General features: G+C 42.1%; 1 protein-coding gene across 2 annotated transcripts in view; it reads right to left on the reverse strand.

Moving 5' to 3' along the window:
- Nucleotides 1–14,602, reverse strand: part of kdm5ba (lysine demethylase 5Ba) — a 254,050-nt gene that overhangs the window by 155,490 nt on the left and 83,958 nt on the right. For both annotated transcript variants that reach the window (XM_078546909.1, XM_078546911.1), the window contains one exon: nt 1,591–1,772. In XM_078546909.1, coding sequence (XP_078403035.1) covers nt 1,591–1,772 — 182 coding nt within the window. The remainder of the gene's footprint in view (nt 1–1,590; nt 1,773–14,602) is intronic.

Here is a 14,602-nt window from a genome sequence, read left to right on the forward strand (position 1 = left end):
ACTGGAGAATTATACATGTTATACCCTCGTTCAAAATAAGGTGCAAGGATAATCCTTGCAACTACAGGCCAATTAGTTTAATCTCGGTGGCACAGCAGCTTTCAAAAATGATAAATCAGGACAAAATTAACAGCTACTTGGGCATATGCGGATTAATTATGAAAAGACAGCTTGGATTTGTGAAGGGAAAATTTGAGTTTATCTAACTTGCTTGAGTTTTTTTTTGCTGAGGTACCAGAGAGAGTTGATGAAGGTAACGCAGTTAATGTGGTGCAAATGGACTTCCAAAAGGCATTCAATAAAATGACACATAACATGCTTGTCAGCAAAGTTATATTAATGACCTAGACTTGAGTATACAGGGTACGATTTCAAAATTTGTGCATCACACAAAACTTGGAAGTATTGTGAACCGTGAGGATGATGGTGTTAAACTTCAAAACAACAGACAGGCTAGTGGAAGGAATTGACATGGCAAATGAAATTTAATGCAGAGAAGTGCAAAGTGATTCATTTCGGTAGAAAGATGAGGAGAGGCAATATAAAATGAAGGATAAAATTCTAAACAGGGGAGCAGGAGCAGAGGAACCTGGCGGTATATGTGTACAAGTCACTTAAGGTGGCAGGGAAAGTTGCGAAAGCGGTTAATAAAGCGCATCAGTTCCTGTCTTTATAAGTAGGGGCATTGAGTACAAAAGCAAGGAAATTATTCCTGAACACGTATAGAACACTGGTTTGGCCTCAACTTGAGTATTGTGTCCAATTCTGAGCACCACATTTAAAGGATATGAAGACATTAGAAAGGGTGCAGATAAAGATTCATAAGAATGGTTCCAGGCATGACGAACTTCAATTAAGTGGATAGACTGGAAAAACCAGGGCTGTGTTCAAAACCATGTAGGGTCTGAGCAGCGTGGATAGGGACAAAATGTTTCTGTTGACAGAGGATTGAGAATCAGAGGACACGGATTTAAGGCGAGTGGCAAGAGAAGCAACAGCGATATGAGGATTTAAAAAAGAGGCAAGTGGTTAGGATCTGGAATGTACTGCCTGGGTGTGTGGTCAAGGGAGACTCAATCGGGGCCTTCAAAAGTGAAGCAGGTAATTATATGGAAGAAAAATTTACAGGGCTACAGGGAAAAGACAGGGGAAGGGGATGAGGTGAGTTGCTCTTGCTGAGAGCCAGCATGGAATGGCCTCCTTCTGTGCTATAAGCATTCTACGATGCTATGATAATCTTATAATTAGATAAACTATCTGTAAAGATTCTCTTCACTCAACCCAACGTTTCGTGGGAAGTTCGGTCTTGGGATTACATGTTAACATGGCCATCAATTTGTCTGCAAGCACCAAGCAATATGCAAGGCAATGTATTCTGTGACTCTGCATTCCACCTGATAGATAATTTTTGAACAGTGAAAATAGAAACCTTCTGGTCTGTAGTTCAAGTGTAACCAAGATTGAATGCATAACATTCAAGGTGCATAGCTCTGCAGCAAGTCTATAGTACCTATGCATTTTTCTCTTCGAAAATAAGTTGAACTGTAATGACCAAAGTCTTGACTATTTATGTTAGTGGCTGTCTCTCACCAATGCAGATAATTGATTGAGTAGCTCCAGTGATCCTCAATGTGCCAGCAGAAAGAAGAGAAGCACATCCCTACGTAGAGCCATGGTAACTTCATCCCACATATATCAGCACTAACATGTGTAAGAACTGAAGGTTCCAGCACAGGCATATTGTTTAAATTCCATCCTGAATCAAAGTACTCCTGCAAGTAAAAGACACAAAAATGCACTTCAGAACTGCAGTGATAACATTTGACTCCAAACACCAGGTTACAACTGGATAAATTTCAAATGGCAACAATATCTCTTCTACAGAATGCATCTTAATATCGCCACTATTTCTTAGCTCTAAATGTAGATTCAACCTCTTCAATATCCAACCACTAAATTATTTAATTATAGCCAGTCAAGCGGCCCATCTTTCCACTGGAACCCATTATCCCATCCCAAGACAACTTACAGCTGTCTTTTCAACGGCCTAGGTTATCGCCTCCACTGCTTCACCTGAAAGATCATTCTAATTGTCAATCATGTGCCCTTGTCTTATGACTTGAAACAGTACTCCGAATTAAACTTTCCTATGCCCCCAATCTTGTTTACTTCCTTCCAAGGAAGAAGACACACTTAACTTTCTGATGCTTTGACATCAGAGATTAACCCCATGGTTCTTCTCTGCACTAATTCAGGCTTGGACACAACTTGCATTGTTATCGTCAGAACTGAACCTGTAGTATGGTACTGAGCCAAACACAAGATTTTGTACTCTGGTCTATGTGGATGATTAAAATGTTTCTGTCTACAAGAGGTCCAGAGAAATTAATTAAAATTTATAGTTTTTAGGAGGTACTAAAGATCATTAAAGATCATTAATGATGGAACAGAGATTTTTTTCTTAGACCATGCATGGGCAGCTGACACCTGTTGCTTACAATTCCTATGCCATGTGGGAACTACAGGATCTCTTGTATAGGCGGGGGGAGGCGGTGGCAGCGGCATAGTGGTATTGTCACTGGACTGATAATCCAGAGACCCAGGGTAATGCTCTGGGGACCCGGGTTCAAATCACGGCAGATGGTGGAATTTGAATTCAATAAATGTCTGGAATTAAAAGTCTAATAATGACTATGGAACTATTGTCGATTGTCATAAAAGCACATCTGGTTCACTAATATCCTTTAGGGAAGGAAATCTGCCATCCTTACCTGGTCTAGCCTACATGTGACTCCAGACCCACAGCAATGTGGTTAATTCTTAAAAATGAACAAGGGCAATTAGGGATGGGCAATAAATGCTGGCCACAACCCATGAATGAATAATTTTAAAACGCCTGTAGTTGTTCGAGCTCGGACTCAGGATTTCTCAGCTACAGGGGCAGCTGGAATCACTATAGAGCATTAGGGAGGATGGGAGGTTCCTGGACTGTATGTTCCAATGAGGTGGTCACCCCACAGACAGTAAGAGTTCAGGATAGTAGATGGGTGGTCATCCAGAAGATGCAGGAATTTTCAGGGTGCATGCCATTCTCAAACCAGTATGCAGCTCTGGAGACTGCTGGGTGTGATGGCACCTTGAAGGAGTGCAGACCAGGCAGACCATGGCACCAATGAACAAGGACTGCACAGGAGGGTACGCCAGAGTGTGGAAATGCTGTCATAATAGGAGGTTTCATACCTAGAGCACCAGATAGGCATTTCTGTAACTGCTATTGAGAATCCTGTATGATGTGTTGCCTCCCTGGTGCCCAGATATAGGACACCATGGAGAGGGTACAGAATATTCTGCAGGGGGAAGGGTGTGTGCCATAAACCTGAACGTAGAAATAGGAAGGTAGAGGGGATCAACGTGTGGTATGAGGCACAAGGCAGGACAGAGGGATTCACATTCTTGGGGCTTTGGGACCAGATCTGGGGTATATTCAACAGGGATGGATGTACCTCACAAGACTGAGACCAAAGTCCTCGTGGGGAGGTTCATTAGTGCAGTTGGGGAGGATTTAAACTAAATGCACAGGAGGAAAAGAGGAATAAGATACATAAAGGAGAGTGTGTAGTAGACAGTTCTAGAGAAGGAAATGTACCATATTAGATAGCAGCAGTAAGGATGACTACAGGGTACATAAAGACACGTTTACAATGCATGTGTATAAATGCACAAAGTGTGGTGAATATGATTGTTGTTCTACAAGCATAAATAGCCATGTGAGAATATGATGTATTGGCAATATAGAAACGTGACTTAAAAATGGTGAGGACTAAGAGATTAAATTCAAGGACACAAATGTTCAAAAAAGATAGGGAAGGAAAATGGCAGGGGCAGGGCTGTTTAGGGGAAACAATGTAGTGTTGGAAAGAGAGTATGTCCTCAAGGGAGAAAAGGCAATTAATTGGATTAGAGTTGAGAAGCATATGACTGGGGGTATTCTATAGGCCTCCAAACAGGGAGAGAAAGATGGAAAAGCAAATCTGCAGGAAAATCAGGGATGTGCAAGAACCATAGTGTGTTGCTGAAAAGAGAGACATATTACCGAAGCTTTTTGTCTTGCACTCATCTACTCAAACGCAAGAATGCCAAATTTCAAACAATCACGACAATTGATACTGCAAGTCAACTCTAATTGGCTGAGATGTCAGGCTCCCCATGTTTCAGGGTAATTCAAGGCTTGAACATATACTTTTTGTTTGCAGAGTACAGGTCTCTGCGTACAAGCGTGTGTCGCTTCTAGCGAGAATACATGAGCCAAAGTTAGGAGTTCGGCTGATTATCTTAAACTGGTCTAGCTATTAGCACACTCAGGATGGTTCAGCAAGTGCTGCCCAATCGTGGAATCACATCTAACAATAAATGTTTTGTTCTGGGTTTTGCAAGCATGGGCTGGTTGAGTATGATCTGTACGCAGCCCAATTGAAACAATATGTTGTTTGATTCGATCAGCCAATTGTTGGGAGATACAGCCGACGTGATAGGCGTAGTGAAGATATATTCAACCAGCCTGCATTTACAAAAGAATTCATGTGCATAGATCTTCAAGGTGGCAGGGTACATCTGACACAAAAGTAAAACAGGAAAGGTAGCCAAACCATGGCTTACAAGGGAAATTAGAGATAGTATTAGATGCAAGGAAGAGGCATACAAATTGGCCAGAAAAAACAACAGACCCGAGTCTGGGAGCAGTTTAGAATTCAGCCAAGGAGGACCAAGGGATTGATTAAGAAGGGGAAAATAGAGTACGAGAGTAAGCTTGCAGGGAACATAAAAACTGACTGCAAAAGTTTCTATAGGTATGTGAAGAGAAAAAGATTGGTGAAGACAAATGTAGGTCCCTTACAGTCAGAAACAGGGGAATTTATAATGGGGAACAAAGAAATGGCTGACCAACTAAATACGTACTTTGGTTCTGTCTTCACAAAGGATACACAAATAACATACCAGAAATATTGGGGAGCACAGGGTTTAGTGAGAGGGAGGAACTGAAAGAAATCAGTATTAGTAGGGAAATGGTGTTGGGGAAATTGATGGGATTGAAGGCTGATAAATTCCCAGGGTCTGATAATCTACATCCCAGAGTACTTAAGGAAGTGGCCCTAGAAATAGTAGATGCATTGGTGGTCATCTTCTGAGATTCTATAGACTCTGGATCAGTTCCTACAGATTGGAGGGTAGCTAATGTAACCCCACTATTTAAAAAGGGAGGCAGAGAGAAAACAGGGAATTATAGACCAGTCAGTCTGATGTCGGTAGTGGGGAAAATTCTAGAGTCCATTATAAAAGATTTAATAGCTGAGCACGTGGAAAACAGTGGCAGAATCAGACAGAGTCAGCATGGATTTACGAAAGGGAAATCATGTTTGACAAATCTACTGCAATTTTTCGAGGATGTAACTAGTAGAGTTGACGAGGGGGGAGCCAGTAGATGTGGTTTATTTGGACTTTCAGAAGGCTTTCGACAAAGTCCCACATAAGAGATTGGTGTGTAAAATTAAAGTGCATGGGATTGGGGGTAGTGTATTGAGATGGATAGAAAACTGGTTGGCAGACAGGAAACAAAGGGTAGAAATAAACGGGTCTTTTCCAAATGGCAGGGAGTGACTAGTGGGGTACCGCAGGGATCGGTGCTGGGACCCCAGTTATTCACAATATATATTAATGATTTAGATGAGGAAATTAAATGTAATATCTCCAAATTTTCAGATGACACAAAGCTGGGTGGGAGGGTGAGCTGTGAGGAGGATGCAGAGATGCTTCAGTGTGATTTGGACAAGCTGAGTGAGTGGGCAAATGCATGGCAGATGCAGTATAACATGGATAAATGTGAGGTTATCCATTTTGGTAGCAAAAACAGGAAGGCAGGTTATTATCTGAATGGCTATAAATTGACAGAGGGGAATGTGCAACGAGACCTGGGTGTCCATGTACACCAGTCGCTGAAGGTAAGCATGCATGTGCAGCTGACGGTAAAGAAGGCAAATGGTATGTTAGCCTTCATAGCCAGAGGATTCAAGTACAGGAACAGGGATGTCTTGCTGCAATTGTACAGGGCCTTGGTGAGACCACACCTAGAATATTGTGTGCAGTTTTGGTCTCCTTATCTGAGGAAGGATGTACTTGCTATAGAGGGAGCGCAGTGAAGGTTTACCAGACTGATTCCTGGGATGGCAGGACTGACATATGAGGAGAGATTGAGTTGATTAGGATTATATTCGCTGGAGTTCAGAAGAATGAGGTAGGATCTCATAAACCTATAAAATTCTAACAGGACTAGACAGGGTAGATGCAGGAAGGATGTTCCCGATGGCGGGGAAGTCCAGAACCAGGGGTCACAGTCTGAGGATATGGGGTAGACCATTTAGGACTGAGATAAGGAGAAATTTCTTCACCCAGAGAGTGGTGAGTCTGTGGAATTCGTTATCACAGAAAGTAGTTGGGACCAAAACATTGTATGCTTTCAAGAAAGAGTTAGATATAGCTCTTGGGGCGAAAGGGATCAAAGGATTTGGGGAGAAAGCGGGAGCAGGCTATTGAGTTCGATGATCAGTCATGATCATGATGAATGGCGGAGCGGGCTCGAAGGGCCGAATGGCCTACTCCTGTTGCTTGTTTCTATGAGAGTAGTTAGCAAAGCATATGGGATCTGGGGCTACATAAATAGACACATTAAGTACAAAAGCAGGGTCATTAGGCTGAAGCTGTGTCAATCTCTGTTCAGGCCAAAGTAGAATGTTGCATCCAATTCTGGTCACCACACTTTAGGAAGGATGTGAGGATCCTTGAGAGGAGCATTACCAGGTTGGCTGCACTGCAGTGCTGCTTTGGGCTGCATTAGAATGCTTAAGTTGGAGTTTAGTGAGTGAGGGAATTTGGTGAAGAGGGAATGAGGTGATCCTTTCATTTTCTAACTTTCCACAGCCTCTATTAGCTGGATCTTACTTTGCTACATGGGAAGCCCATAAAGCAGTGGTAGTTCAGAGAGAGCCATGGGTTTACAGATAAAATCTAAAAGTGACGTCACAAGAGTCCCGTAAGTTGACTGGTTAGTAAATACAGGCCTGGATGCTGGTGGATGGTGAGTAAGGAGTCTTAATTAAAAAAAATCATCTTTTTGTAAAAATCTAATTTTGTTTGTAGTTGGGTCAAAATCATGGAACTCCCTTCCTAACAGCACAGTGGGTGTACCTACACCACATGGACTGCAATGGTTCAAGAAGGCAGCTCACCACCACCTTCTCAAGGGCAACTAGGGATGGGCAATGAATGCTGGCCCAGTTGGCGAAGTACACATCCTGTGAATGAATTTTTTAAAAAGTTAACTGAAATCTACAGTTTAAATTCAAAAGTTTCCAGCCATAAGCAGGGTTTTAACAAGGTCTCCACTGGATGAGCAGCTGGGCTTAGTTAATTAAAGCAACTGAAACTGGTTCCTTGGTAACTGGGTCAGCTAGCCTTTGTCTTGGGAGCGTATAAAGCCAGCCAACTTAGTGCGATTTAGAATAAAGTGCTGGGAGTTAGGGGAGGAAGCGAAAGAGTTGCTTCTTGCTTTTGACATTTGATAACACGAGACGAGCAGAGGCCTTAAAGAGCAAGGGGAACCAGACCCAAGACCAGAACGGGACTGGGAGACAGTGCGAGAGGAGTGGCAGTCTTGGTAAGTAGGACCTGGTGACTATTTCTACTGTCCTTAATATTCCTTAATAGAGGAAATAAAAGTAGAGGGAGTAATTTAAGAGTAAGTCATGACAGGGCAGCTCAGCTACACAATGCTCCTCCTGTGAGATGTGGGAAGTCAGGGCGTGTCCAGAGTGACCACGTGTACAGTAAGTGCCTCCAGCTGCAGCTACTCGAAATCCGTGTTTCAGAGCTGGAGCTGGGGCTGGAGTCACTGTGGAGCATCCACAAGACTGAGATCTTTGTGGATAGCATGTACAGTGAGGTGGTCACAGCGCAGGTAAAGAGTGCACAGGATCCTTGGAAAGGGATGGGTCACTGCCAGACAGGAATAAAAGCATCGGGCAGGTAGTACAGGAGTCCCCTGGGTCCATCTCCCTCTCCAACAGATTTTCTATTTTGGATACTGCTGGGGAGATGGTTCCTCAGAGGAATGCAGCAAAGAGCCAAGTCTCTGGCACCATGATTCTATCGTAAGGGGAACAAATAGACGTTTTTGTGGCATCAGACGTGACACCAGGATGCTATGTTGCCTGCCTGGTGCCAGAGTCAAGGATGTCACTGAGCTGCTGCAGAACATTCTAAAGGGAGAGGGTGAACAGCCAGAGGCTGTAGTCCATATTGGTGCCAACGACATAGGTAAAAAGGATGTGGTCCTGAAAACAGAATATAGGGAGCTAGGAAATAAATTAAACAGCAGAACCTCAAGGGTAGTAATCTCAGGATTACTCCCAGTGCCACATGTTAGCGAGATCAGGAATAGGAGAACAGACAAGATGAATGCATGGCTGGAGAGATGGTGTAGGAGGGAGGGATTTAGATTCTTGAGGCATTGGGACTGATTCTGGGGAAGATGGGACCTGTACAAATTGGATAGGTTGCACCCCACCAGGACCGGGACCAATATCCTCGCAGGGGTATTCGCTCTTACTGTGGAGAGAATTTAAACTAGAGTGGTGGGGGATGGGAACCCGAGCAGGGAGACACAGGAGAGAGAAACAAAGATAGAAATGAAAGAGAAGTAGAAAGCAAACTTGGAGGCAGAGGAAACAAGGGCTAGCAGCTAATAGGGCCATAGTACAAAAAAAAAGTGTAAAAATGTTAAAAAGACAAGTCTAAAGGCACTGTATCTGAATGCATGGAGCATTTGCAATAAGGTAGACGAATTAACAGCGCAAATAAACGCAAACGGGTATGATATGATTGCGATTACAGAGACATGGTTGCACGGTGACCAAGGCTGGGAACTAAATATCCAAGATATTGGATATTCAGGAAGGACAGGCATAAAAAGAAAAGGTGGTGAGATGGCGTTGTTAGTTAAGGATGAAATCAGTACGAGAGAGAGAGAGAAAGGATATTGGCTCAGAAAATCTAGACGTCGGATCAATCTGGGTAGAACTAAGAGGCAACAAGGGCGGAAAACATTAGTGGGAGTTATCTATAGGCCTCCAAACAGTAGTGGTAAGGTAGGGGACGGCATTAAACAGAAAATTAGAGATGCATGTAACAAGGGTGCCAAAATAATCATGGGTGACTTTAATCTACATACAGACTAGGCAACCAAATTAGCAATAACACTGTGGCAGATAACTTCCTGGAGTATGTACGAGATGGTTTTTTAAACCAGTACTACGAGGAACCAAGTAGGAAATCCTAGATTTGGTATTGTGCAATGAGAAGGGGTTAATTAATAATCTTGTTGTGCCAGATCCTTTAGGGAAGAATGCTCATAACATTATAGAATTCTTCGTTAGGATGGAAAATGAAGTATCCAATACGAAACTAGGGTCCAAAATCTAAACAAAGGGAACTATGAAAATATGAGGGGTGAGTTGGCTACGATGAACTGGGGAACTTCATTAAAAGGCATGATTGTGGACAGACAATGACTAATATTTAAGGAATGAATGCATGCATTGCAAGTTATACATTCCTTTCTGGTGCATAAACACAACAGGAAAAGCAGCCATCCATGGCTAACAAAGGAAATTAAGAATAGCATTAAATTCAATAAGGAGTCTCATAAAGTTACTAGAAAAAGTAGTAAACCTGAGGATTGGAAGCAGTTTAGAATTCAGCAAAGGAGGACCAAGAGATTGATGAAGAGGGGAAAAATATAGAGTATGAGAGTAAACTTGCAAGGAACATCAAAGCGGATTGTAAAAATTTCTATAAGTATCTAAAAAGAAAAAGATAAGTGAAGACAAATGTAGGTCCCTTACAGTTTGAAATGGGAGAACTTATAATAGAGAACATGGAAATGGCAGAGCAATTAAACAACTACTTTAGTTCTGTCTTCACAGAGGAAGACACATAACTTCCCAGAAATACAAGGAACCAAGGGTCTAGTGAGGAGGAGGAATTCAAGGAAATTAGTATTAATAAATAGTGCTGTAGAAATTAATGGGACTGAAAGCCAATAAATCCCGAGGGCCTGATAATCTACATCAATTCTCTTGTTTCGGGCTGTAAGGGACCTACATTTGTCTTCACTAATCTTTTTCTTTTTACATACTTATGGAAGCTTTTACAATCCACTTTTATATTCCTTGCAATTTTACTAAAGGAGGTGGCCATGGAAATTGTGGATGATTGGTTGTCATCTTCCAAAATTCTATAGATTCTGGAACAGTCCCGGCAGATTGGAGGGTAGCAAACGTAACCCCACTATTTTTTTTAAAAAAAGGGGAGAAAATAGGTTAACCGGTCTATAATTCCCTAACAACAGTGGTAGGGAAAATGCTAGAGTCTATTATAAAGGATGAGATAACAGGATACTTAGAAAATATCAACGAGATTAGACAAAGTCAACATGGATTTATGAAAGGGATATCATGTTTGAGTTCCTGGAGTGTACACGAGATGGTTTTTTAAACCAGTAAGACGAGGAACCAAGTAGGAAATCCTAGGTTTGGTATTGTGCAATGTGAAGGGGTTAGTAAATAATCTTGTTGTGCCAGATCCTTTAGGGAAGAATGCTCATAACATTATAGAATGCTTCATTAGGATGGAAAATGAAGGATCCAATACGAAACTGGAGTTTTTTTTTGAGAACATAACTAGCAGAATAGATAATGTGGTGTACTTGGACTTTCAGAAAGCTTTTGATAAAGTCCCACATAAAAGAGATTAGTGTGCAAAATTAAGGCACATGTTACCCCTAAGGGTAACATATTAGCATGGATTGAGAATTGGTTAACAGACAGGAAACAGTAGGAATAATTGGGTCTTTTTTGGGGTGGCAGGCACCAGTGGGGTACTGCAGGGCTCAGTGCTTGAGCCCCAGCTATAACATATCAGTGATTTGGAAGAGGAAACCAAATGTAATATTTCCAGGTTTGCTGACGGCACAAAACTAGGTAGGAATGAGAGTCATGAGGAGGATGTTAAAAGGCTTCAAGACGATTTAGACAAGTTGTGAGTGGGCAAATACATGGCAGATGCAGTATAACATGGATAAGTGTGAAGTTATCCACTTTGGTAGGAAAAACAGAATGGCAGAGTATTATTTAAATGTTGATAGATTGGGGGATGCTGATGTACAAAGGGACCTGTGTGTCCTTGTACAGTAATCACTGAAAGCAAGCATGCAGGTGTGCAAGCAGTGAAGAAGGCAAATGGTATGTTGGCCTTCATTGCAAGAGGGTTTGAGTACAGGAGCAAGGATGTCTTACTGCAGCTGTACAGGGCCTTGGTGAGACCACACCTGGAGTATTGTGTGCAGTTTTGGTCTCCTTATCTGAGAAAGGATATACTTGCCATAGAGGGATTGTAACGAAGATTCACTAGAATGATTCCTGGGATAACAGGATTGTCGTATGAGGAGAGATTGGATCGACTAAGCCTCTATTCATTGGAGTTTAGAAGAATAAGAGGGGATCTCATTGAAACATATAAAATTCTGACAGGGATGGACAGACTGGATGCATGGATAATGTTTCCTCTGGCTTGTGGGGCAGGTGGGGGGGGAGTCTAGAACAAGGGGTAACAAAATCAGGATACGGGGTAGGCCATTTAGGGCTGAGATGAGGAGAAACTTCTTCACTCAGAGGGTGGTGATCCTGCAGAATTCTCTACCAAATAAGGCTGTGCAGGCCAAGTCACTTAATATATTTAAGAAGGAAATAGATAGATTTCTAAATGCATCAAGGGGTATGGGGAGAGCACGGGAGGATGGCATTGAGTTAGACGACCAGCCATGATCATATTGAATGGCGGAGCAGGCTCAAATGACCGAATTACCTACTCCTGCTCCTATTTTCTGTTCCTAGCTGTTTCCATTAGCTGACGGTACTAGGACTAGGGAACACAGATTGAAGGTTTTTCGGTGAGATATGTAAGGAAGAACATTTTATTAAAAATGCAGTGACCAGGAACACACTGCCTACGAGGGAAATGATTTCAAAAGAAATTGGATGGGCACTTGAGTGTAATAAATTTGCAGGGGAATGGGACTGATTGGATTACTCTTCAGAGAGCAGGCCCGGACTTGATAGGCCAAATGGCACCCTTTAATGCCATAACGGTTCTATGACTCTATTCTCGACAAGACAACAGCACTTTAATTGAGTAAACTTTCTAAGGCTTTGCCAGCATCTTCCAAACCAGTGTCCTGTACCCCCAAGACAACTAATTCTGACTTGCAAATATCAAATATATGTCATTCCATCATCATTGATGGGTCAAAATCTTGGATCTCCCTATTCAACGGTATTATGGGATTCCTTACATCATATGAACAAGAGTTCTAGGTGGTGGCTCATCATCGCCTACTCACTCATTTATTGCCCATCCCTAAACATGCAGGCCTTGCAAGCAACAGCTACAATCTCACAAATGGATAAAAGTTAAAAGTCCAGGTTCACATCATCCAACCCCGCACCCTCCCTGCAACCCCCACACCGACTAGCCTAACCATTACGCAAAATACAATGAACAGCTTTTGCGTCTAACATAATTAATTTTCAAAATTGAGACAAGGTATCAAAACTGTGTGGGGAAGGCTGGATGTACCAGTTATGAAAAATGGGCACAGTTGGTCATTTGGCCCTGCAAGACTGCTTTGTCATTCAAAAAGATTATGGCTGATGTTTTACTTCAACTCACTTTTCAGACATTAGCCCCAAAACTGGATCTCTAGCTGTACTGGCACCCAATGCATTCAGTTGCTTCTTAAACATATGGGGAGTGAGCCAAATTGGCTAGACAATAACATTTATGCTGTTGGAAACCTCATAAGGATGCAGAGTATCATTATTCACTTTAGCCTTCATCTACCAAGATGATGCTGCCCAGCTCATGGTGAAATATGTGGTAATTCAGGCACTAGAAGGGTTTAAAACTGATAAGGTGGTTTTGGAAAGGCTGTCTGTACTTAAAGTTGATAAGCACCAGGAACAGATGAGATGCATCCAAGGATACTGAGGGAGGTGAGAGTGGAAACTGCGGAGGTGCTGTCCATAATTTTCCAATCTTCCTTGGACTCACGGGTGGTGCCAGAGGGCTGGAGAATTACAAATGTTACACCCTCAAAATAAGCCCAGCAACTACAGGCTAGTCAGTTTAACTTTAGCGGTGGGAAGACTTCTAGAAACAATATTTCAGGACAGAATTAATATTCACTTGGGCAAATGCAGATTAATTAAACAAAGCTAACATGGATTTGTTAAGGGAAAAGCGTGTTTCAATTGAGGCATTCAAAAGGGAATTGGGTTATTATCTGAAAAGAAAGAATATATAAGTTTAGGGGGAGGTGGGGGAATGGCACTGGGTGCATTGCTCATTCGGAGAGCTAGTGCAGATGACAAGTTGAATATCCTCCTTTTGTGCTATAACAATTCTGCGATTCTGTGCTAAAATCTATGCAGATATTGCCTCTTGTGCTGGGCTCTAGGACGAGGATGCTCATGGAGCTTTTGTTTCCTGTTAGTTGCCTGGTTGTCCACCCACATTCTCGACTGGATATGGCCAGACTACAGAATTATATTCTGATTTGTTTGTTGTAGGATCGCTTAGCTCTGTCTATAGTTTTCTGCTTTTGCCCGACAAGTATTAGCTTCACCACGTTGATATCTCATCTTAGGGCGTGTCCAGTGCTACTCCTGACACATCCTTCTACTCTCCACATTATGCCATGTTTAGTTTACTATCTTCATGGTGAATAAGGACTGGGGGATGTGCTCAGCCACATAGCTACAGATTATGCTGATATATAACTCTGCTCTTAATAGCCCATAATGCCTCATAGATACCCAGGATTTTGGCTGCTAGATCTGTCCTCAGTATATCCATTTTAGCATGATAGTGGTATCACTTGTTAGAAAATAGAGACAGCTTAAGTAAGTTATATTTGTATTTGTGGGTGTTAGGGATGAGTTTTAGTTTTAAAGCTTAAGTTTGATTTGTATTTCTGTATGAGTGTGAGCAGAAAAGGTCAAGTTGAGTTTTAGTTTCACTTTAAAAAGGTGAAACCTGGGATTTAGTTTCATTTTTGAGGGAGACAATAGGTCTAAAGCTATTTGTATACCTGCATTTCTATTAAGTTTTATGACTCTTGGGAGAAGTTAAAGCAAACACAAGAGTAGAAAAAAAACAGTTGTTGCCTAGCAACAGGGGTCCAGAGAGGCAGGACCGACACACACACACACACACACACACACACACACGAACACACGAGACAGGGAAAATTAAAAGCAGCTTTGAGTTCAGTTGGAAGCAGTTGCCAGCAGAAGCAAGTTTCCCTCAAGAAACTAAAGAACAAAGTTCCCAAATCTAAGGTCGTGGAACAGGAGAAAGTCCCAAGATGATCTTCTAGTCAAAGGAAGGACAGGAGCGTGGAAAAGGTCCTGTTAAGTGAAAAAAAAGTGAGGAG

The sequence above is a fragment of the Cetorhinus maximus genome, chromosome 8 (assembly GCF_964194155.1).
Source record: "Cetorhinus maximus chromosome 8, sCetMax3.hap1.1, whole genome shotgun sequence".
Classification (NCBI taxonomy): Eukaryota; Metazoa; Chordata; class Chondrichthyes; order Lamniformes; family Cetorhinidae; genus Cetorhinus; species Cetorhinus maximus.